The 24,540-nt window shown below is 50.6% G+C and overlaps 2 protein-coding genes across 5 annotated transcripts in view; one reads left to right on the top strand and one right to left on the bottom strand.

The window, feature by feature from the left end:
* STX3 (syntaxin 3) overlaps positions 1-5,543 on the top strand; it is a 43,659-nt gene extending 38,116 nt beyond the window's left edge. For 3 of the 4 annotated variants that reach the window (XM_029059827.2, XM_029059826.2, XM_029059828.2), the window contains one exon: positions 3,627-5,543. In XM_029059827.2, the coding sequence (XP_028915660.1) occupies positions 3,627-3,863 (237 nt within the window). In that variant the 3' untranslated portion in view covers positions 3,864-5,543. Of the gene's footprint in view, positions 1-2,107; positions 2,224-3,626 lie in introns of all 4 variants that reach the window. The other variant, XM_029059829.1, reaches the window with a different exon arrangement.
* An 11,858-nt stretch (positions 5,544-17,401) lies between these two features.
* On the bottom strand, positions 17,402-23,751 carry MRPL16 (mitochondrial ribosomal protein L16). The gene is made up of 4 exons (XM_029059835.2): positions 23,677-23,751; positions 20,785-20,847; positions 18,639-18,787; positions 17,402-18,267 (listed from the first exon to the last, which is right to left on the bottom strand). The coding sequence occupies exons 1-4, from the start codon at positions 23,729-23,731 to the stop codon at positions 17,782-17,784; spliced, it is 753 nt and encodes a 250-aa protein (XP_028915668.1). The 5' UTR covers positions 23,732-23,751; the 3' UTR covers positions 17,402-17,781.
* Between the last annotated feature and the right edge of the window lie 789 nt (positions 23,752-24,540).

Below are 24,540 nucleotides of genomic sequence, written 5' to 3'. Positions count from 1 at the left end.
CGTTTCTCAGTCCTGCTTTCTTCACCCACCTACCGTAAGCCCTTCCCCGTTCCGCTGGCCGGGCCCTGCCCCTTTCTTGCCCCCCGACCCAGCTCGTTCAGGACGTTAAACCCTTGGGTTAAACTCGAACTCTGCGTTGTGTTGCCCTCTCTCTGGCAGGCCTGACTCCCACTTCTTGGACTGTCTCTCTCAGCTCTTCTTTGGCTTCTGGTCCGCTTCTGGAGTGGTTTGGTTTTCTTCGAGTTGGAGCAGTTGTATGGGCGGAGATTGAGGTAGCTGGGAGTCTGCACCACAACAAAGCTGCTTTTTTTCTTTGGCGGGGGGTATTTCATTCAATATTATTTACTGAGCGCATACTATGTGCAGAGCACTATACTAAGCGCTTGGAATGTACAAATGGGCAACAGATAGAGACAGTCCCTGCCCTTCGACGGGCGCACGGTCTAATCGAATGTTGGTATTTGCTAAGCGCTTACTACGGGCAGAGCACTGTTCTAAGCGCTGGGGGAGATACAGGGTAACCGGGTTGTCCCACGTGAGGCTCGCAGTCTTCATCCCCGTTTTACGGATGAGGTAAGTGAGGCCCAGAGAAGTGAAGTGACTGGCCCACAGTCACACAGCTGATGGGGGGGGGGGCAGAGTCGGGATTCGAACCCATGACCTCCGACTCCCAAGCCCGGGCTCTTTCCACTGAGCCACGCTGCTTCTTTAATTTAAGCGTTTACCCCGGGCCAAGCACTGTATTAAGTGCCGGGGTAGTTTCAAGGTGATCAGGCTGGACACGGTCCCTGTCCCATCTAGGGCTCACAGTCTTCATCCCTCTTTTACAGATGAGGTAACTGAGGCGCAGAGAAGTTAAGTGACTTATCCAAGCTCTCTCCCTTCCCCCGAAGCCCAAATAGAAATTTGTCGTGGTCTTCTAACACCTCCTGCTGGCAGACAGCGGAGTGTCAGTAATTAATAATGTAACGTTGGTATTCGTTAAGCGCTTCCTATGTGCAGAGCACTGTTCTAAGCGCTGGGGGAGATACAGGGTCATCAGGTGGTCCCACGTGAGGCTCGCAGTCCTCATCCCCATTTTACAGATGAGGGAACTGAGGCACCGAGAAGCTTTTGTTTTTGTCTGTCTCCCCCGATTAGACCGTAAGCCCGTCGAAGGGCCGGGATAGTCTCTATCTGTTATCTTTTTGTACATTCCAAGCGCTTAGTACAGTGCTCTGCACATAGTAAAGCACTCAATGAATACCGTTGAATGAATGAAAGTGACTTGCCCAAAGTCACACAGCTGCCAGGTGGCGGAGCCGGGATTAGAACCCATGACCTCCGACTCCCAACCCCGGGCTCTTTCCACTGAGCCACGCTGCAATAATGCTGGCATGTGTTAAGCGCTTACTATGTGCCGAGCACTGTTCTAAGCCCGCCATATCCATCAATCCATGGTATTTATCGAGGACTTCCCGTGTGCCGAGTACTGAGTGCTTGGGAGAGTGCAATACAACAGACTTGGTAAACATACTCCTCACCCACAACGAGAATATAGGCTAATATGGAAAGAACCCGGGCTTGGGAGTCGGAAGTCGTGGGTTCTAATCCCATCATTTGTCAGCTGGGTGACTTTGGGCAAATCTCTTAACTTCTCTGGGCCTCAGTTCCCTCATCTGTAAAATGGGGATTAAGACTGTGAGCCCCACGTGGGACAACCTGCCTACCTTGTGTCTACCCCAGCGCTTAGAATAGTGTTTGGCACATAGTAAGCGCTTAAATAATGCCGTAATTATTATTACTTTGTTTCAGTGGATGAAAAAAGATTAGAGATCTTATGAATTCCCCTCTAATGTTCCTATTCCCTTCCCCCCGTCCACAGACCTTTACTTCCAGTTGAGATTTGTCTGAAAGGAAGCGGCCGATTAAGACATATAAACCTCCCTTCGTGACCGTTTTTAGGGGTGTGAAAAATGACCAGGGTGGCACCCCCTCAGTAGTTGTGTGAGCAGGGACGTATTTTAGAGTAGAGCAGAACAAGACCTCTGTTGACTTGGCGGGGGGATCTGGCTCCTAATGTTGTTCGTAATGATTTTTTTTTTCATGTCTCTTATTCTCCCTCCAGAAAATGATAATTATCATTGTGATAGTGGTTGTGTCGCTATGCCTTTTAGCTCTGATTATCGGACTTTCCGTTGGGCTCAAGTAAGAGTGGCCCAAAGAGGCTGCTGGCACTGAACTGTAAGTAGTGTGAAAGAATTCCCTGGGGGCAGTCGATCCACCTCCCTGGGGATTGTCCGAGGAATCGGATTCCTCCGGCTCGGATGGAGGCGGAGGGATGAACCGACGTTGACCTTCACCCCCGTGCCGGTCTGGGGACGGTCGAGCCTCTTGGTGCCTTGTCGGGGCCGAGGACTGTCGTTACCTCCTATGTCTAGACTATAAGCTTGTTGTAGGCAGGGAACGTGTCTGTGATTTTGTTGTATTGCGCTCTCCCAAGCGTTTAGTACAGTGCTCTGCATAGAGTGAGCGCTCAGTAAATCTTTTCCCTTGACTGAGCTCTTAAGGGATGCAAGAGACTGACCGCCCTAGGGTCTCCCTGCACTTGCTGTGAACTCTGGATTTATATAATAACTGTGGCATCTATTAAGCGCTTACTATATGCCAGGCACTGTCCTAAGTCCCGTGGTGGATACAAGCCAGTCAGGTTGGACGCAGTCCCTGTCCCATGAGGGGCTCCCGGTCTCAAACCCCATTTTACAGATGAGGTCACTGAGGCCCAGAGGAGTGAAGTGACTTGCCCAAGGTCCCTCAGCAGACAAGTGGTGGATCTGGGATTGGAACCCGTATCTAGGAGTCCGGAGGGCCGGGAGACTCTTGGGTTTTAGAGATTCTGCGGATTGGCTGTGGTGTGAGGGGCTGAAGGTTTTGCCGGTGGTGGTGTGTTCCGGGCTTGGTTTTTTGGACTCCTTCTTTTCTTTATAAATAGATCCAGGACTTGGAGTTGGGGACTCGCTCAGTCAAGCTGCGGTAGTTATTGAGCGCTTACTACGTGCAGAGCACTGTCCTAAGTGCTTGGGAGAGTCCAATCCAAAATAACTGTGATATGTAAGTGCTTAACATGTGCCGGGCACTGTAATAATAATAATAATAATAATGTTGGTATTTGTTAAGCGCTTACTAGGTGCAGAGCACCGTTCTAAGCGCTGGGGTAGACACAGGGGAATCAGGTTGTCCCACGTGGGGCTCACATTCTTCATCCCCCTTTTACAGATGAGGTAACTGAGGCACAGAGAAGTGAAGTGACTTGCCCACAGTCACCCAGCTGACAAGTGGCCGATCTGGGATTCGAACCCATGACCCCTGACTCCAAAGCCCGGGCTCTTTCCACTGAGCCACGCTGGGGGAGCTGTACTAATCGCTGGGGCGGATACAAGGTCATTGGGTTGGGCACAGTCCCCGTCGCACGGCGAACCCCATATGGGACAGGGACTGTGTCTAACCTGGTTACCTTGTATCTAATTCAGCGCTTAGAACAGTGCTTGGCACATAGTAAGTGCTTAAAAAATGTGATGACGACGATTGTTCGGGGTAATTTCTGCTTGCACATTTATTGTCTCCCTTTTCCCTTTTCTCTTCCCCAGACACTCCCGATCATTCCCTTCCGCCTCCCGAGTCTGTGGCAGAATCCTGTCGATCCCACTCGTGTCACCCTGTGCACTGACCAACTTGTCCTCCTCTTCCTCCTCCTCTCCCGGAACTCAGTCCAGCTCGATCCACATCCGGGCTTGGATGTGGCTCCGAATGGCTTCGCTGAGCGGAAATGGGAATCCATTCGTTTGCCTCTCTCCAGCCACCCCGGGATCCGACCTACCACTTGACGACGCCCAGAAGAGTCCAGTCCGGATCGATTCCGAGGGTCACCGGGTTTGGAGAGCCCCCACCCGAGAGCAGATCGGCATCCTTCGAACCCATTCCCCCACCCTGCTTTTCCCTCCCCTTAGCCGTTCCGCCCCGTCTCCTGGTGTGTGATATTAGGTCCCCCGCTCCCTGTAGCTCTCCAGACCCTCCCAGGATGCTGTTTTCTACCTCACGGAGCCCTCTCCTCTCAGGAATTGTAATAACTTGTTGGTGCACTCTCTTGGGAGACGGGAGGAAACGGACTTTGCAAGAATCGGAATCACTCCTCGAAACGCAATTCGGGTCATTCAGGTGCTCACTCTGACCTGAAGCACTCCGGGGCCGTACGGAGATTTGGAAATTTGAACGCCGTTCTCTGGAAAGGTCGTCTGAGGCTCATTTCCAGGTCGGCTCTGTCGGTCGTCTCCTTCCCTTTAGGAGAGCGAATCCAGATTGGATTTTTACCTCTGCAAATAAGGTGTGTTTGTGTGGGCGTGCGTTTCCTTATATGCCTGTTTACCGAAGGAGGGTTGGGAGTGATCCTTTCGCCCGATTCCTCCTGATTCAGCCGCAGCAGAGGCTGAAGGTGCAGGACATTTGGGAACCTAAGCCCTGGAGAACGGCAGTTCTCCGAGAGCTGCAGTGCAGTACGAGGGCCCCACTCAAGCCAATTCAAGGCACCAACCCAGGACCGGGAGTTGGGGGTGGCCGGCCGGGGCTTGGGGGGCGACCCCAATTGCGGCGGATAGGATGGGGCCGGAGGCAGAGCTCCATTTCCTTTCTGGGGGATGAGCCACTCCTTTGGGATTTTGACCCGTCGGTGTCCTCGGCGCTGCCGACGGCGTACGCTCCGGGACGAGGTTCTCGGAAATGTCCGTGAGGCAGGAGGAAAGGAGATCTTCGGGCATTCCGCCGGAGAGCGGCCCCAGCCAGGCTCGGCGTGGCAGGAAAGCTGCTCTTTACAAGAGCCCTGGGGCGACTAGATTGGGGCGACTCCCATTGCTTTGGTGGGGGGTGTTGCGGGCGACCTTTCCTAGGGTTGCCCAAACCGGGCCTGCTTTAAGGATAATCTGCCCTTTGAGATGACCCGGTCTGAGCTGGCTTCTCGGGCCGAGCGTGCTCCCTGGGGTTTGGCTAGGAAGGCGGGGGGGATTCCGGGTCACGGGTTTTCACGCAAGGGCTTTGAGATGGGGATCCCAGTCCCCTCCGTCTTATGAGGGTTTGCCCCAGATCTGTCCGGCCCGTCGCGGACGGGAGACCGGAGGTGGGGTTTCGAGAGGGAACGTCAAGTCTGACCGGCCCTACTGGACTTCTAGAGACCCTCCCCTCGTCCACGGTGACTTGTGTATCCTTCCTCCGCCTCCCTGAGCTGTAGCGAGGCACTCATCACCAACGGGCTTAACTTTCGATCCCAGCTGCTTTTTGGGTGCGGAAAGCGGGCTGCCCCGAGCATCTCCCAGCGTAGAGATGGAACCGCAGGGGTTTTGAAGTCTCACGTTGGAAAGGAGGCCCTGGCGGAAGCGAGGGTGGGGAAACCAACCCCAGTCATGTGTTCGCCCCCGAAAAATGAAGTGTTTTTGGTGCGTTTATTTTTTTTTCTAATGGCGAGTTGATTATTTTATCGTTAATTTAAAGAATAAATGAGTTTCTATCGATCGGGAGAACCTCCTCTTTCTCTCTGTCTTGCACCCGGGGTTCAGGTGGACGCCGTTTGGTACAACCACTCTGAAGTTGGGGGGACATGGTTGTCCCTCTGGTCTTGCGCTGACAAGGGTGGAGTGGGATTGGAGGTCGTTCTCCCCCTCAGGCACTAGGACCTTCTGGAAATGGGAGCCGGGATTCTCCCGTTCCAGTCCGTACATTGGGGATAAGATACCTTTTCATTCATTCATTCATTCATTCATTCAATAGTATTTATTGAGCGCTTACTATGTGCAGAGCACTGTACTAAGCGCTTGGAATGAACAAGTCGGCAACAGATACAGTCCCTGCCATTTGACGGGCCTACAGTCTGATCGGGGGAGACGGACAGACGAGAACGATGGCGATAAATAGAGTCGAGGGGAAGAACGTCTCGTAAGAACGATGGCGACTAAATAGAATCGAGGCGATGTACATCTCATTAACAAAATAAATAGGGTAATGAAAATATATACAGTCGAGCGGACGAGTACGGTGCCGAGGGGATGGGAAGGGAGAGGGGGAGGAGCAGAGGGAAAGGGGGGAGAAGAGGGTTTAGCTGCGGAGAGGTGAAGGGGGGTGGTAGAGGGAGAAGAGGAGCTCAGTCTGGGAAGGCCTCTCGGAGGAGGCGAGTTTTAAGTAGGGTTTTGAAGAGGGGAAGAGAATGAGTTTGGCGGAGGTGAGGAGGGAGGGCGTTCCGGGACCGCGGGAGGACGCGGCCCGGGGGTCGACGGCGGGACGGGCGAGACCGGGGGACGGCGAGGAGGTGGGCGGCTGAGCCGAATATGGGACAAGGGTTATGGTGACCTTGAATCTGTTCTGGTGCTTGTGGCACATCTCAACTGTTTCATAATAATAATATTAGTATCTGTTAGGAGTTTACTAAATGTCGAGCGCTGTTCTAAGAGGTGGGGTAGATACAAACTATTCAAGTCGGACACAGTCCCCGTCCCACATGGGACTCACTGTCTTAATCCCCATTTTACAGATGACGTGACTGAGGCACAGAGAAGTCAAGCGACTTGCCCAAGGTCACAGAGCAGACAGGCGGAGGAGCCCGGATTAGAACTGAGGTCCTTCGGACACCCAAGCCCCTGCTCTGCCCACTAGGCCGTGAAATGAATTCCATCGTCATTCCCCCAAGGATCCTGCGGTCCTTGTCGAGCGGTTTTTCAGAACTCTCGGGTGGATCCCTGCAATTTTCCAAGTATGGCGAGCGGGGTACTGGCTCTATGGGATCAGCTCTGCGCCGAGTCAGGTTTCATCCGTGGCTCCTCATTGTGACCCAGCCCGAAACTCTTCATCCCTTCACACGTGAAGCTCCTGAGCTTACCTGGCTTTTCGGCTAGTTGCCAGATGTTGAAACTCGGAAATTTTCCTTGTTTTCTTGTTAGTGACCTGGAACCAGATGGAGCAAGCTTGAGGCGGTGGATCCTAGGGAAAAAGGAATGGGATTGGGAGCCAGGAGACCTAGGTTCGAATCCAACTCTGCCACTTGCCTGCTGTCCTTCCTTTCCTCCTCCATAAAATGAGGGTAAAATCCCCACTCTCCTTACGCCCCTCGGAGCCCTGTGGGTGTCAGTCAGTTGTATTTATTGAGCACCCAGTGCAGAGCGCTGTTCTAAGCGCTTGGGAGAGTACAGTATAACAGTGAGCAGACACATTCCCTGCCCACAACGAGCTTACAGTCTAGTGGGGGAGACGGACATTAATATAAATAACTAAATGATAGATACGTACATAAGTGCCGTGGGGCTGGGATGGGGGATGAATAAAGGGAGCAAGTCAGGGATATGCAGAAGGGAGTGGGAAAAGGGGAAATGAAGGCTTAAGGAAGGCCTCCTGGAGGAGATGTGCCTTCAGTAAGGTTTTGAAGTGTGGGGAGAAGAATGATCTAATTGTAACTAATTGAGAGGGACTATCTGAGGTGATTGTCTTGTATCCCAGGGTTTAGCACAGTTGCTTGACCCGTTTGGACTCCCTCCACTGGGTGATGGGTGGAGCCGGGCCATCCCGGCCCTGGGTCATCCTCAATCCTGGAGATTTGGCACAGGCCAGATGGATTTCGTGGCTCAGTGGAAAGAGCCCGGGCTTGGGAATCAGAGGTCATGGGTTCTAATCCCATCTCCACTGCTTGTCAGCTGTGTGACTTTGGGCAAGTCACTTCACTTCTCTGTGTCTCAGTTACCTCATCTGTAAAATGGGGATGAAGACTGTGAGCCCCACGCGGGACAACCTGATCACCTTGTATCCCCCCCCCCCCCAGCGCTTAGAACAGTGCTTTGCACATAGCAAGCGTTTAACAAATGCCATTATTCTTATTATTCTCATTTCTTGGGGTCTTGGTTCATCGTTCATTAGGAGGAGGCATCTGATAGACGCTAAGCCCCTTGCGATGCCCAGGACTGACCCCTGATTCCTTAGGCCCTGCAAGTTGGGGAAGCCAGACTGGGATTGCTCCAAAGGGGGTTTAACAGGAGCCAGAATGACTGTGGGAACACGGGACGTTGAGATAACTAGAGAAGCAGCGTGGCTCAGTGGAAAGAGCACGGGCTTTGGAGTCAGGGCTCATGAGTTCGAATCCCGGCTCTGCCACTTGTCGGCTGTGTGACTGTGGGCAAGTCACTTAACTTCTCTGTGCCTCAGTTCCCTCATCTGTAAAATGGGGATGAAGACCGTGAGCCCCACGTGGGACAACCTGATTCCCCTATGTCTACCCCAGCGCTTAGAACAGTGCTCGGCACATAGTAAGCGCTTAACAAATACCAACATTATTATTATTATAACTGTTGGTTGCACTGTCATCGACAATGTTTTGCTTCTTTTAGTTTCTCTGGACCACATCCCACTAAAAACAAGGCCTCATCTTCTGTTCATTCTCTGGTCCCTTCGGAGATCAAGGACGTGCCATTTTGTCTGCTCATTTAACGTTGCCAAGGGTCCTAGACATTGTCCATGCGACCTCAACACCGTCAACATCCACCGTTCCTTCCCTCCAGAAGTTTGTGTGCTAAAGAAGTTTAACTCAAACAGGATGGGTAGCTCTGAGGCCCAGAGGAGACTGGAAATGAAATTGATTTGAATTTGGCCTCAAATGGCCATCGTAGAGTAGTTTCGCTCCACCCTGGATGGCCATGGCCAAGTTTCTTCTCTAGGCTGGAGAAGCAGGGAACCGAAGATGTAGGGGATTTTTCTAATGGGACGTTAAATTCACTTTGGCTTTTACAATTTGTTTCGGGGGCAGAGATCACGTCTCTTTTATTCGTACGTGGTATTTGCTAAGCACTTACTATGTGTCAAACACTGTTGGAAATGCTGGGGTAGATACAAGTAAATCCAGTTGGACACAGCCCCTGTCCCGCTTGGGGCTAGCAGTCCAAGTCGGAAGGAGAACAGGAGAACTGAGGCACGAAGAAGCTAAGTGACTTGCTCAAGGCCACACAGCAAACAGTTGACAGAGCTGGGATTAGAACCCGGGTCCTTTGACTCCCAGGTCCGTGTTCTTTCCACTAGGCCAGGTTGTTTCTTTTAAATCTCTTGTACTCTCCTAAGCACTTAGTGTTCTGCATTCATTCAGTAGTATTTCAATAGTATTTATTGAGCGCTTACTATGTGCAGAGCACTGTACTAAGCGCTTGGAATGAACAAGTCGGCAACAGATAGAGACGGTCCCTGCCGTTTGACGGGCTTACGGTCTGATCGGGGGAGACGGACGGACGAGAACGATGGCGATGAATAGAGTCGAGGGGAAGAACATCTCGTAAGAACGATGGCAACGAAATAGAATCAATAGATAGATTCTGCACTCTGCTAATCCTCTTGAGAAGCAGCTTGGTTTAGTGGAAAGAGCACGGGATGGGAGTCGGAGGTCGTGGGTTCTAATCCCGGCTCCGCCACCTGTCAGCTGTGTGACTTTAGGCAAGTCACTTAACTTCTCTGTGCCTCAGTTACCTCATCTGTAAAATAGGATTAAGACTGCGAGCCCCACGTGGGACGACCCGATTACCTTGTGTCTATCCCAGCACTTAGAACGGTGCTTGGCACATAGTAAGCGCATGACAAATACCATCATTATTATTATTATTTAATGATCGACTGTTTGGGCTGCTAATAATCATGGCAATAGTAATAATAATTATGGTATTTGTGCTTTCTATGTGTCAAGCAGTGTACTAAGCAATGAGGTAGATACAAGATAATCAGATCCCACATGGGGCTCACAGTCTAAGTAGGAGGGAGAACAGATATTGGGCAGGTATTCATTCAATAGTATTTATCGAGCGCTTCCTATGTGCAGAGCACTGTACTAAGCGCTTGGAATGTACAATTCGGCAACAGATAGAGACAATCCCCGCCCAATGACGGGCTCAGACTTATCGTAGAAGCAGCATGGCCTAGTGGAAAGATCGTGGGTCTAGGAACCAGAGGACCTGGGTTCTAATCCCAGCTCTGCCCCGAGTCTGCCCTGTGACCTTGGGCAAGTCACTCAACTTCTCTGGGCCTCGGTTACCTCATCATCAAATTGGGGGTTAAAGCTGCGAGCCCCATGTGGGACATAGTGTCCAACCTAACTTGTAGATACAGTGTAGATATGTTTCTCAGTTCAGTGCCTGGGATATAGTAAGTACTTAACAAATACCATAAGCAAACAAACTAAAAAAAAATCCCCATTTTTCAGATGAGAGCACTGAAGCACAGAGAAGTTAAGTGAATTGCCCAAGGTCACATAAACAGCCAAGGGGGCAGATCGGGGATTGGAACACCGGCCTCCTGACTCCTTCCCAGGATCTGTTTTGGGGGCAGAGATAAATTTCTGCTCCACAGTCGAGGAGCTCTCCCCTCTTCTGTCGACTATGCACGTGACTGTGTAATAATGATAATAATGTTGGTATTTGTTAAGCGCTTACTATGTGCAGAGCACCGTTCTAAGCGCTGGGGTAGATACAAGGTGATCGGGTCGTCCCACGTGAGACTTACGGTTAATCCCCATTTTAAAGATGAGGGAACTGAGGTACCGAGAAGTGAAACGACTTGCCCACGGTCACACAGCTGACAAGTGGCAGAGGCGGGATTCGAACCCATGACCTCTGACTCCCAAGCCCGGGCTCTTTCCACTGAGCCACGCTGCTTGTGTAGTGCTTAAACACTTTGATACTCACCCCAGCCCCACAATACTTCTGTATATCTTCTTATGCTCTACTATTTCCTCTACCCCTAATCTATTTTAATGTCCGTCTTCCCCCTTAAAGTGTAAGCTGCTTGGGGACAGGGATTGTTTCGACCAACTCTGTTTTATTTTCCCAAGCATTTAGTACAGTGCCGTGCCCCGCAATAGGCCCTCGATTATTGACTGAGAAGCAGCATGGCTTAGTGGAAAGAGCACAGGCCTGGGAGTCACAGATCCTACATTCTAATCCCAGCTCCGCCACTGGGCCTTAGTTTCCTCCACTTTAAAATGGGGATTCAATACCTATTCATTCATTCATTCATTCATTCAATAGTATTTATTGAGCGCTTACTATGTGCAGAGCACTGTACTAAGCGCTTGGAATGGACAAATCGGTAACAGAGACAGTCCCGGCCCTTTGACGGGCTCACGGTCTAATCGGGGGAGACGGGCAGACGAGAACAGTAGCAATAAATAGAATCGAGGGGATGAACATCTCATCAAAACAATAGCAAATAAATAGAATCAAGGTGATGTACAGCTCATTAACAAAATAAAATTCTCCCTCCTACTTTGAGTGTGAGCTCCGTGTGCGACAGGGACTGTGTCTGACCTGATTATCCTTCTTCTAGACTGTAGCTCCTTGTGGGGAGGGAACATATCTACCGACTCCTGCTGTATTATACTCTCCCAAGTGCTTAATACAGTGCCCTGCACCCAGTAAGCACTCAGTAAATATGATTGATCAGGCCCGAGTCTCTAAATGTTCTCACTGCCTCAGGGAGCGTAGGAACGTGAATTCTTCCCCTCCAAATGGTCACACCATTAATGGTATTTATTGAGTGCTTATTGTGTGCAGAACACTGTCGCTTTAGATTCCATGGGTTAGACAACCAAATGCAATTAAATCCCATCATTATTCCCCCACCCCGCTGCTCAGTATTAATCCCGGCTCTGCCACTTGTCAGCTGTGTGACTGTGGGCAAGTCACTTCACTTCTCTGTGCCTCAGTGACCTCATCTGTAAAATGGGGATTAAGACTGTGAGCCCCATGTGGGACGACCTGATTACCCCGTAAATCTACCCCAGCGCTTGGAACAGTGCTCTGCATATAGTAAGCACTTAACAAATACCAACATTATCATTATTATTAGCCCAACCCGCGGCTGCAGACTGGGAATTTATAGGATTGCCACCAACTGACGAGTGGTCTGGTTAGTTGGGCAATTATGGAGCGGCTCCAAAACTCGGAATGAGCCTTGCTTCAGAAGTTGTGGTTTTCATCACCAGAGACCTGGCCACACTCCTTAGGAAAACCGATTGAGGTTTTGGGTGTGTGATGGGGGTTGTCTGTGTAAGATAACTTGGACAAAAGCTGGAATTCCTGTGTTTATTCCTAGAGAGGATTTAAAGGGAGTGGGCAGAGATCAAAGGTTCTGGATATGCTGCCTATTAAGATTTGGAATGGATGGAGCCTCTAGGAGGGAACCGGCTCTTATAGATGAGATTCACGATATTAACAAGAGGGATTTTTCAGGTTAATTTGGGGAGAATAATTGGGGTTTATTGCAGGTAAAATCAGGGTTTTTCAAAAATTACTCCTTTCTTTTAGCTTTTCTTATTCACACATAACACCAGCTGCGTGATAAATGTTTCTTCAGGAAATGACCCTCCTTTCAGTCATAGAAAAATGTCACAAACAGACACTTCACATTACGCCAGTGTCAAGCCAAAGGTTAATAACCAGATCTTGTTCTTTGCAGTTGAGCTCCACATTGGTGCAAGAAGAATGAATACACTCTAGAGATAAGGAAAAATGACGTATATACCTATTAGTAGTGGAAATTTCAGCTTATTTACAGAGCAATAATCCATTATTATTAATAATCATATTTATTGAGCACTTACTGTGTGCAAAGCACTGTACTAAGCACTTGGGAGAATACAATATAACATCAAACACATTCCCTGCCTACAACAAGCTCACAGTCCAGAAGAGGAGACAGACATTACTATGAATAGTAATAGTAATAGTAATAGTAATAGAGAAGCAGCGTGGCTCAGTGGAAAGAGCACGGGCTTTGGAGTCAGAGGTCCTGGGTTTGAATCCCTGGCTCTGCCACTTGTCAGCTGTGTGACTGTGGGCAAGTCACTTCACTTCTCTGTGCCTCAGTTACCTCATCTGTAAAATGGGGATTAAGACTGTGAGCCCCATGTGGGACAACCTGATTCCCCTGTGTCTACCCCAGCGCTTAGAACGGTGCTTGGCACATAGTAAGCGCTTAACAAATGCCATCATTATTATTATGAATAGATAGATGAATTCATATTCCATTTAATAGTAATATTGGTATTTGTTAAGCGCTTACTATGTGCAGAGCACCGTTCTAAGCGCTGGGGTAGACACAGGGGAATCAGGTTGTCCCACGTGGGGCTCACAGTCTTAATCCCCATTTGACAGATGAGGTAACGGAGGCACAGAGAAGTGAAGTGACTTGCCCACAGTCACCCAGCTGACAAGTGGCAGAGCAGGGATTCGAACCCATGACCTCTGACTCCAAAGCCCGGGCTCTTTCCATTGATTACCAAGCTCCTGGAAACCATGAGAATACCTGGTATGGTGGTATTGCATGAGAGAAGCAGCGTGGCTCAATGGAAAGAGCACGAGCTGGGGAGTCAGAGGTCATGGGTTCGAATCCCTGGCTCTGCCACTTGTCAGCTGGGTGACTGTGGGCAAGTCACTTCTCTTCTCTGTACCTCAGTTCCCTCATCTGTAAAATGGGGATTAAGACTGTGAGCCCCACGTGGGACAACCTGACCACGTTGTATCCTCCCCAGCGCTTAGAACAGTGCTCTGCACATAGTAAGTGCTTAACAAATACCAACATTATTATTCTTATTATGAGATGGCTGATGTTCTGAGAGCAGCAGAGACTGGTGTTTAATCTCATGACTGGCAGTAGCTACTTCAAGGCAAACGAATTCATCTAAGGTATTATACTCCCCCAGGCACTTAATACAGTGCTCTGCATACAGTGAGCGTTCAGTAAATACCACTGGTACTGCTGATGTAGTCTCAACTCCACTGGATGCAGGTTAACTTGGTGAATTAGCATTTACAACAGAGGTACAGTTGGATGGTGGTTAATTTGACTTTTCATTGCCTGCTTATATTTGCATAAATTTCTGCATCACTTGGGGGTGGGGGGGATGTATTCCATGGTTACTGGAAATTATCTGTGGACATAGCCTATTAGTGCTACTCCTATACATCAAGAATATTCTCAATTTTTTTTTTATTGGAAAGAGAAAAAAGAGAGTCTTGTGATAGTGAAGTGGAAATTGGAAGTCTCTCATTGGATTGGAGTTGTCTCTCTGGACTTTCTGGGTTTTTGAACGATCTGGTTGTGTCAATTTGGATATTTAAAGTGCTATTATCTCTGACCCATTTAGGGGTTGTGTTTCTTCAGCTGGCCCCCGTGTCAGAGATAATTCAAAGTTCAGGAATGAATTTTGAAGTTTCTACAAAGGAAGGAATCCCTTTGATTTCAGCCTTTTGGATTTCAAGCCAGCCTTATATTGTGCTCCTTTCTATCCTACCTCCTTTTCTTCGCCTCCTTCTTGACCAGAGAGATCCCTTTCTTCCCCACCCTGCACCTATGGAATTCACCTAGTATGGTGGTATTGCATCTCTCGTATGTGCTTTCTTTCGCTGTCCGGACGAGCAGAAGAAGATCATGGTCATGATCTGCTGTGTTATTCTTGTCATTATCCTGGCCTCTACCATCGGCAGCATTTTTTCCTGAAGGCCCATCACTTTCACCTGCCTCAGGTGAGTTAAATGCGGGAAGACCGAGAGTGAGCCACCCTGAGCCAGCTGTGATTTGGATTGTCTACCTTTGAACGGGAAGGGATTGGAAATCAACCTTCTGTAGCTAATCGACAAAGAAAGCTCATTATAGGAAAAAAAAAAGTCACCCACCCCACTTCAGCTGTCTTAAAGAGTATTCACAATCTCCACTGTCCTCAGTTATTTTCCTGGGCTAGGACAGAGATCATTTCCCCGAAACCCACACGGTAGGAAGAGTCCACTGCCCTTCATTTTAGTTTGAAATCCTCTTGAGAAGAGAAGTATTTTTGGTTTATTGATTTGATCACTTTACCCTTTAAGCACTTGATAGTCACCCCACGCTCAGCCCCACGGCACTTCCATACCTATCTGAAATTTATACCAATGTCTGTCTCCCGCTATAGGCTGCAAGTTCATTGTGGGCAGGGCACGTGTCTAACAACTCTGGACTGTATTCTCCCAAGTGCTTACACTAGATCAATCGATAAATACCATCGGTTGATTCATAATCACTAACCTGCCCAAAATATACATCCAATCGAGTTCTGGGTAGAACCTTGTTCACTTATAAAGTGGAGATAATCCTGCAAGAACCAATCAGCCAGCACTTAGAACGCTGCTCGGGACGCAGTGCTTAACAAATACCATAATTATTATTCTCTTTTGAGTGCCTTCCATGTGTCCATCACTGTACTAGGGGTTTGGTAGAGTACACTAAACACAATCCCTCGCCTCAAGCTTACCGACCAGGGAGGAAGACAAACATGAAAATGACTCACGGATCGGGACAAACGATCCGGCAACGTCTGCACGAGCAAACCCAACAACAGACTGAAAAATGTGTCACGTGTGTAGCCTTTCTGAAAGGCACTAGGGATTACTGGTTAGCGGTAAGCGGGAGTTGGGGAGAAGCTCAAGGCAAGCCGGAGCAAATTTTGGGTCATGGTTCGGTTGACCCAACCGAAGGGTTGGGAGGGTTGGGAAACTTGTGCAGGCCAGTCCTTTTTTTCCCCATTTTTCTCAGATCTACTAGAAGGGACCCCTGGGGAATCACTCAAATAGCAGCAGCTCTGGCCTTTTTATTCATTTTGTCACTGGCCTGCCTGGTTGATGAGGGAGGGCTGGATGAGGGGTAAATAACCAAAACAAGAAGCCCTGAAATGTAGTCAGGGACCTTGGGGTAGCCTCCGAGTCAAGAATGGCAACTCAAAGACTCCAACCCCCCCATGATCTCTTCCAAAGAGGCCTTCCCTGACTAAATCCTCCATTCCTCATCTCCCACTCCCTTCTGCATTGCCCTGACTTGCTCCCTTTATTCATCACCCCCTCCAGCCCCACAGCACTTAGGCACATATCTATTTATATTAACGTCTTTCTCCCCCCCCCCCCCCCCGGTCAGTAAGCTCACTGTGGGCAGGGTTACGTTTCTTTTTATTGTCGGGGATAAGGGTTATTTAGCCATGTTTTAAGGAAGAACCTTATCTGCAAAAAGATACCTCATTGTCCTGATTCCACAGGTTTGTATTGTCTCGTTTCTCTCCTCTTCCCAGGTGGCGCTTCAATGGGCATCGCCGTTCCTCTTTATGGTACCACTTGGCTCCTGCAGATCTCTCATCATCACCTCTTTTCCTTGTGAAATCTGGTTTGTGAACCTGGACGCTGCCAGGGAATTCAACTTTCAGATGGCACCCTTCTGGACCCAAGATGCAGGGGGTAGAAAGAGAGCGGAGGCACATGGGAGCCCATAAAGGGAACCGGGGCAGATGCAGCCAAGCAAGTCAGGATGGGCAGTGGGTGGAGGGAGGGGTATAATTGGAATAGGATGACAGCTGAAAAGGAAGTCAGCACACAAATGAGATTGGGAAGTCATTTGCCTCAGCTCAAGCTCTAAGGAAATCTCCACCAGCCTATCTGATCCAAATGATCCAGAGAATTTGCTACTCTTTAATGGTTCCTTTTGTCTGTCCCCCTCCTGGATCAGTGGAAGCCAACCTTCTCCAGTAGGGTGGAAAGGGATCCCCTCTTTTGGCTGTTCGTTTTCCCAAATGGAGGACTCGGTCCCCTTCTCCCTCCCCTTTGGGTCACCGTCAATGGGTTTCCTTTACAAAGTTGGGGCGTATAATGAACCCCGAGCAGATAGTTGCAACCTGAAAGAGTGAGATGTCACTGCTCTGAGGGAATGTTGCCTCCCTCGTTTTCAGAAGTATTGATTCTCTAGTCTTTGTGTGGCAAAATGGGTGTATTGAAAGGGGATAGTTGGTTCCTATTCCTGCTTGTTCCCCACATGAGCAAGTGTTAATTTATATTCCTGTCTTAGCTTCCCTCCTTGAGTGTTTGGAGGAATCTTAGCCACGTCTTTAAAAAAAAAAAAACCCATCGCTTCCTTTGACTGTGTTTTTCCCTCCCTGCAGAAGCGGGTGTGTGTGTGTGTTGGGGGGAGGAGGGAGAGGATACTGATGTGTGCTCCTCTCTCTTCCCCTGCCCCCGGATTAGAGCGGGGGATGGCTCTAGTTAAGAGCCAAGGATGAGCAAACCGGAAGGAGCTGGAGTGGTGGAGCCTTGTGGCCCGAGGCCTGACCGTTCCTGCTTCCCGATCAGACCAAATATTTGATATCACATGAGGTTCCTTGCCCCAGCAGCCCAAGATCATCGGCAAGAGGTGCGAAGGGGGCCCGAGTTGGGGGCGGGGGGGGGGGGTGGTCTGCAAACCGGCTTCGCTTTTTCTGTGGCTGCGTAGGGATTCTGCCGTACCAAAAAGACCAAGTCACGCGAGAAACTTTTTAACCAATAAAACCGTTTCAAGTGAATCCACAAGCATCTACTTGGAACAGCTCTCCTTTGGGAATGCCTTTATTTTCGGACCTCCTTCCCCAGCCCCTACAAGCTCTGTAACTGTCGGTTAGATGGCCCGCCCTCTCGTCAGCCAATCGGAGTTGGTCTTCTTTCGAACTCACCCAGAGGGTGAGGATTAGGGCGCTTTATTAATCAGGAAAGAGGCGGTCGACACTCCCTAACCTCCCAGCACCGGATCCATCCGTTCTACGGCTTCCTTCGCCGCTGTGGCTCTGCAGCTGCGCTCAAGCCGGGGCCCCGGGCGATCCCCTCCTCGAAGGGAAAGGGTGGTGGCGAAGAAGAGTCAGAATCCTCGCCCCCGTAGGCAGCTCTCCGCCCACCACATCCACTCCCGCCCCCTCCCTGGCCGTTACACTCGTTCGGGCATGTAGAAACAGCCCCAGTACTGTCCCTTATGAGTCAGGTCGTACGGGCTGAGCACCTTACGCATCCCCAGCATATTGGAGGTAATGACCCGCTCAAAGGTCCAGGGGTTCTGGTTGTTGAGCTTCCGTTCCTCGTGCGCCTTCCGCATGTTGGCCAGGCTCTCGCGGCTCACGGCCTTGGCCTCGAAAGGCAGCTTGTGGGCCACCTTGTTGAGAAACCATTCCACCTCGCCAAACTCGCAGCGCCCGCCCACCTCCACGATGAGGCGGCCCGCCTTCACGGCGGACACGTAGTGATCGATGGCGCCTTTGCCGCCTCCCATGCGCTGCCCCACCCCCTTGCGGGTGATGGGTTTGTAAGGGGCAGGCACCCGCCATATGGCAAACATGTTCTTGGGGTCCAAGGATCGGTTGATGGTGAGCCGCATCATTTCAAAATGGCCCCAGCGAAGGTATCCGCCGCCCAGGGCCTGAAGACGAGACCGGCCGAGTTAAGAGGAAAAACGTGATTCTCTTCCCTCACCCTTCCCGAACTAAAAGATGGTAAAACGACAAGTACGACCCACTCCGGATTGTTCCGGACCCCTCATCCCCCACTCCCGCTTCTCCCTCCGGGCGTTAGTTTTGTCTATCACCCCCTCCGACAGACGGCCGGCAGGGGAAGATGAAACTAAAACCAAGTGCTGCTAACTTGACGTCATTCTGGTAAAAGATGTGCTGAAGAGATTACTACTTAAACAAAAGGTGGTTGGGGATTAACTGTGAATTTCCCTTACCCACATGGTCCGCTACTATGGTTGACGGAGAGTCGAGCACCCCCAGTCCCAATTTCCCCTCTCACCAGAATGCCAAAGTCGCCCTCGGTAAACTCAGTGGCTTCGGTTGATGGCCCTCTGATATCACTCAAGTTCCTGGGCTCCCGGCGAGTCTTGGGGACGAGCGGCATCCTTTCGACAAATTTCAGCTTAGGTTTATCAGGAATGGAGATATCTGAGGGAGAGAGCACAAACAGGAGGTCGCCAACGTTTCCGGGCCCGGTCGACGATATCTCTAGTAACCCCATCCCGTTCTCCATCAACCACGGCCTCGCCTTTGATTCCTCCCCGTTTCCTAAACCCCCAAGTCCTGCCAGTTTTTCCTCAACTTTACTTCAGGGGCCCCCCCTCCTTCCCCTCCACTTTTAACATCCCCACTTGGGCTCAAGGCCTAATCACCACGTAGTTCCATTTCTCTGAACTGGTTTCCCTGCCTCCAATCTCTCCCCAGCTTCGATCCATCCTACATCTAACAGCACGAATCATTTTCTACTCCGTCGACACATCGAGGAAGTTGGGTTACCTGAGACTCTTGAGAATTTTTGGCTAGTCGGCCCTCGAGGGCACAAAGATGGGGGGGAGCCTTGAGGAACGGCAGCAGGCGGAGTGAGACCCCGGCCCAGCTTAGCCTCTCCTTGGTTCTGATTTTCGTCCAGGCAATCGTACTTACTAATCGTACTGAGACTCCGACTGCCGCTAGCTACATCCTGTCCATCCTGCACTGGGCCTTTAAGCCAGCTTTCTAAATGCAGACTAGGACACATCTGCTCAAAAGTCTGTCCCTACACCTTGCTAGACAACAATTAGTGCCAAGGCTCTTCATTAGCTGGCTTTTTCCCTGCTAGCTGACCCTCTTACTCTGCTACACCTCAGCTTGTGGTCTCCCTTCAAACTAACCTCACGACTCTTCCCCTCTCTTACTGTTCACGCCACTTCAGCAAAACCCCAACTCCTATGCGAAACGCTTTGCTTAATCCCCCCATCCTAGCACAACCCCTTCGGTCCGCAGTACCACTGTTTACGCAGCCTTATTTATGCTCCTACATTCTTTTCACCCGCTATTTATTGTTCACCTACCGAAGGCAGAGCACTTGTACGAAGTACTTTGGGCCCCACAATGAAAGAGAATGACAAGATCCTTTCCCTCACCGAGCTTACAATCACGTGGTGGTGATAGGGGATAAAGGAGAAATCTAAGTAAAAATGGTAGCAATAATGTCAAAAGAATAAGGCGATCCACAAATAATAAGCTACGGGGGCTATTGGGATGATATAATCAAATAGTAATAATAATGTTGGTATTTGTTAAGCGCTTACTATGCGCAGAGCGCCGTTCTAAGCGCTGGGGTAGATACAGGGTAATCGGGTTGTCCCGCGTGAGGCTCACAGTCTTAATCACCATTTTACAGATGAGGTAACTGAGGCCCAGAGAAGTTAAGTGACTTACCCACAAACAGCTGACAAGTGGCAGAGCGGGGATTCGAACCCATGACCTCGGCCTCCCAGGCCCGGGCTCTTTCCGCTGAGCCACGCTGCTTCTCAAAAGGGGAGAGTGGCAGACAGGGAGTGTGATCTAACCGCTGTCTATCATCTAGACTGTAAGGTTCCTACGGGCAGGAACCGTCTCCCCAACGTTTGAATTGTACTTACCCATTCATTCATTCAACAGTATTTATTGAGCACTTACTATGTGCCGAGCACTGTACTAAGCGCTTGGAATGGACAAATCGGCAACAGACAATCCCTGCTCACTGACGGGCTTACAGTCAAGTGCTAGGTACCCTGCCCTGCACACAGTAAGTGCTCAATAAATACGACCGATTGTTCATTTATATTCTTGCAGTTAAGCTTGTCTTCCACAAAAGCTTTTAGGTCAGGAATCTTGGTTTTCCCTTCTCGTATCCATTTTCTTGGTTTTTACTACACAGTTCCTGAAATACGTGCACTCTATACTGCTCACGATGCAATGACTACAGACCCAAGGTCTGGCTGCAGCCAGTTGGACAAAAGCAAGTATTATCGTCTGAGAAGTGGGGGAAATGGAAAGTTGGGTTATAAAAATACCCCTTTCCACCTTCTGCGCATCCTCTTCACTCCATCCTATTAAGTGGCTGCTGTGTGCGGAAGACCGTACTAAGCGCTCGGGAAAGGACAACACAGCGAAGTTCTCACCTTCATAAGCTGGCACGGGCAGGAAAGTCTTCATGCCGGCGAGGGGCTGGGTCAGCCCGGAACCTGAAAAGCAAAATGGGGGAGGCCAGTGTGGAGGGAAGGGGTCGGGGAGGACCGGGGCGCTGTCCTGTGGATTTCCCAGGAAAGGGAAACACTCTTGGATGTCAACGACACGTCCTTCTACCTCTGGACCGGCCCCTGAATGACGACGACGGCATTGGCGAAGCGCTCGCTACGAGCCGGGCGCTGTACTACGCGCCGGGGTGGATACCAACAAATCGGGTTGGACACGGTCCCCGTCCCACACTGGGGGGGGTCCCAGTCTCGATCCCCATTTTACAGATGAGGGAACTGAGGCACAGAGAGGTGATATAATCATCACGGTATATGTTGAGCGCTTACTTCGTGCCAGGCACCGTAACAGACTACAAGAGAAGCGGCATGGCTCCGTGGAAAGAGCGCAGGCTTGGGAGTCGGGGGACATGAGTTCTAATTACAGTTCCACCACTTGTCTGCCGTGTGACTTTGGGTCTCAGTTGCCTCATCTGTAAAATAGGAATTAGGACAGGGAGCCCGAAGTAATAATGATAATTATGGCACTTGTTGAGCCCTTACTATGTTCTAAGCACTGGGGAAAACACAAATTAGTCGGGTTGGGCACAGTCCCTGTCACACATAGGGCTCAGAGTTTTAATCCCCATTTTACAGATGAGGTAACTGAGGCCCAGTGAAGTGACTTGCCCAAGGTCACGCAGCTGACACGGTGGAGCCGGGGTTAAAAGGCTTCTAGGCCCGTACTCTATCCACTAAGCCACGCTGCTTCTCCATTATTATTATATTATTATTTATGACTATTATTATCATTAATTATTCATTATTATCAGGACAACCTGATTATCTTGTCCCTAACCCCAGTGCTTAGAAGAGCGCTCTGCACATAGTAAACGCTTAACAAACACCATATTTCTCACTAAGCACTGAGGTAGACACATGGGGCTTCCAGGCCCGATCTCCATTTTACAGATGAGGAAACTGAGGCCCAGAGAAGTGAAGTGACTAGTCTAAGGACATCCAGCAGACAAGTGTGGGAGCCGGAATTAGAACCCATGACCTTCCGACTCCCAGGCCGGGCTACCTGAACTCGCCTGCCCCGAAGTCCCGAGGCATTTGTTCAGCGCTAAGCGCTGGGGTAGACAGAAGCTAAGCAGGTTGGACCCAGTCCCTCTCCCACACGAGGCTCATAATCCTTTTACATTTTACCCATTTTACAGATAAGGGAACTGAGGCCCAGGGAATCGACTTGCCCAAGGTCACACAGCAGGCGAGGGCGGAAGCAGAATTAGAACCCATGACCTCGGGACTCCCAGGCCCGCAGTCCAGCCACTAAGAATAAGGCTTACAGAAGCAGTGTGGCTTAGTGGAAAGGGCCCGGGTTTGGGAGTCAGAGGTCAGGAGTTCTAATCCCGGCTCTGCCACTTATCAGCTGTGTGACTGTGGGCAAGTCATTTCACTTCTCTGGGCCTCAGTGACCTCGTCTGTAAAATGGGGATTAAGATGGTGAGCCTCTTCATTTCTCTGTGCCTCAGTTCCTTCATCTGTAAAATGGGGATTAATTTGAGCCTCACATGGGACAACCTGATTCCCCTGTATCTCCCCCAGCACTTAGAACAGTGCTCTGCACAGAGTCAGCGCTTAAGAAATACCAACATTATTATTAAAAGTGCTTGGCACATAGTCAGCACTTCACAAATACCACGATTATCATGCTGGTATTTGTGAAGCTTTTACTATGTGCCAAGCACTGTTCTAAGCGCTGGGATAGATAGAAGATGATGAGTTAGTCCCCCGTCTGAATCCTCATTCTGCAGATGAGGAAACCGAGGCCCGGAGAAGCGACTTGCCCAAGGTCACCCAGCGGGCAAGGGGCGTGGGCGGGATTAGAACCCATGACCTTGGGGCTCCCAGGCCTGGGGCCCAGCTCCTACTAATAATGCGGGTATTTGTGAAGCGCTTAGGGTGTGCCAAGCACTGTTCTAAACGCTGGGGGGGGGGGGGGAAATAGAAGGTAATGAGGTGGTTCCCCGTGGGGCTCCCAGTCTTCATCCCCTTTTAATAATAATGTTGGTATTTGTGAAGCGCTTACTAGGTGCCGAGCACTGTGCTAAGCGCTGGGGGAGACGCAGGGCCATCAGGTTGTCCCACGTGAGGCTCACAGGCTTCATCCCCATTTTGCAGATAAATAATAATAATAATGTTGGTATTTGTTCAGCGCTCACTACGTGCAGAGCACTGTGCTAAGCGCTGGGGAAGACAGAGGGGAATCAGGTTGTCCCCCGTGGGGCTCCCAGGCTTCACCCCCATTTTGCAGATAAATAATAATAATGTTGGTATTTGTTCAGCGCTCACTACGTGCCGAGCACTGTGCTAAGCGCTGGGGAAGACAGAGGGGAATCAGGTTGTCCCCCGTGGGGCTCCCAGGCTTCACCCCCATTTTCCAGATGAGGTCACTGAGGCCCAGAGAAGCGAAGTGACTCGCCCACAGTCACCCAGCTGCCAAGGGGCGGAGCCGGGATTCGAACCCACGACCTCTGACTCCCAAGCCCGGGCTCTTGCCACCGAGCCACGCTGCTTGTCCTATGGATAATGTTGGTATTTGTGAAGCGCTGACTGGGTGCCGAGCACTGTGCTAAGCGCTGGGGGAGACGCAGGGCCATCAGGTGGTCCCACGTGGGGCTCTCAGTCTTCATCCCCATTTTACAGAGGAGGTGACTGAGGCCCGGAGAAGGGGAAGGCCTTGGCCCAGGTGAGGCGGCTGCCGGGGGGGGGGGGGGCGGGATTCGAACCCAGTCCCGGTGAGGGCATTTGCGGGGTGGGAGTGGGGGGGGTTCTGACCTGCGGGGCGGCCCGAGGGCCGAAGCCCCGGCGCCTGCGCCAACCGCCGCCACATGCCGGCCGCACGGAAGTGACGTCAGCGCCTCCGCCCCCGCCGCCCGCTCGGGGGGAAACACATCCGGTGTCCGGCGGCGGGGCCGGGGGAAACCTGCGCCGGAAAAGACCGTTCCGCCACTCAGCGACTCTTTGGTTCCGGAGGTCGGCGGCGGCGGCGGCCGCACCGCACCGCTCCGCTCCTCCTTCCTTCCCTCTTTCATCCGTCCATCCATCCATCCACCCACACAGCCGTCCGTTCACTCGTTCGTTCATTCATCCACCTATCCATTCGTTAATAATAATAATAATAATGTTGGTATCTGTTAAGCGCTTCCTCTGTGCCGAGCACTGTTCTAAGCGCTGGGGGAGACACAGGGGAATCCTTCCTTCCTTCCTTCCTCCCTTCCTCCCTTCCTCCCTTCCTCCCTCCCTCCCTCCCTTCCTTCCTTCTCATTCATTCAATAGTATTTATTGAGTGCTCCTTCCTTCCTCCATTCATTCATATTTATGGAGCACCTATTGGTTGCACAGCACTGTACTAAGCACTTGGAATGTACAATTCGGCAACCCAGAAAGACAACTCATTCATTCACTCATTCAATCACATTTATTGAGGACTTACTGTGTGCAGAGCACTGTACGAAGCAATTGAAATGGACAACTCGGCAACAGAGAGAGACCAGCCCTGCCTAAGCAACGGGCTCACACATTCATTCCTTCATTCGCATTTATTGAGCGCTTACTGTGTGCAGAGCACTGGACTAAACACTTGGAATGGATAATTCGGCAACAGAGAGAGACCATCCCTGTCCAACAACGGGCTCACAG

The sequence above is a fragment of the Ornithorhynchus anatinus genome, chromosome 3 (assembly GCF_004115215.2).
Source record: "Ornithorhynchus anatinus isolate Pmale09 chromosome 3, mOrnAna1.pri.v4, whole genome shotgun sequence".
NCBI lineage: Eukaryota > Metazoa > Chordata > Mammalia > Monotremata > Ornithorhynchidae > Ornithorhynchus > Ornithorhynchus anatinus.
Note: the sequence above shows the minus strand (reverse complement) of the source record. Positions and strands in the feature narration are given on the sequence as shown.

Coding starts and splice junctions, on each gene's coding strand:
- MRPL16 (XM_029059835.2), bottom strand. CDS start 23,731: ATGTGGCGGCGGTTGGCGCAGGCGCCGGGGCTTCGGCCCTCGGGCCGC. Junction 20,848..23,676: donor GCCCTCGGGCCGCCCCGCAG/GTCAGAACCCCC, acceptor TTTGCTTTTCAG/GTTCCGGGCTGACCCAGCCC. Junction 18,788..20,784: donor GCCCGTGCCAGCTTATGAAG/GTGAGAACTTCG, acceptor TCTCTCCCTCAG/ATATCTCCATTCCTGATAAA.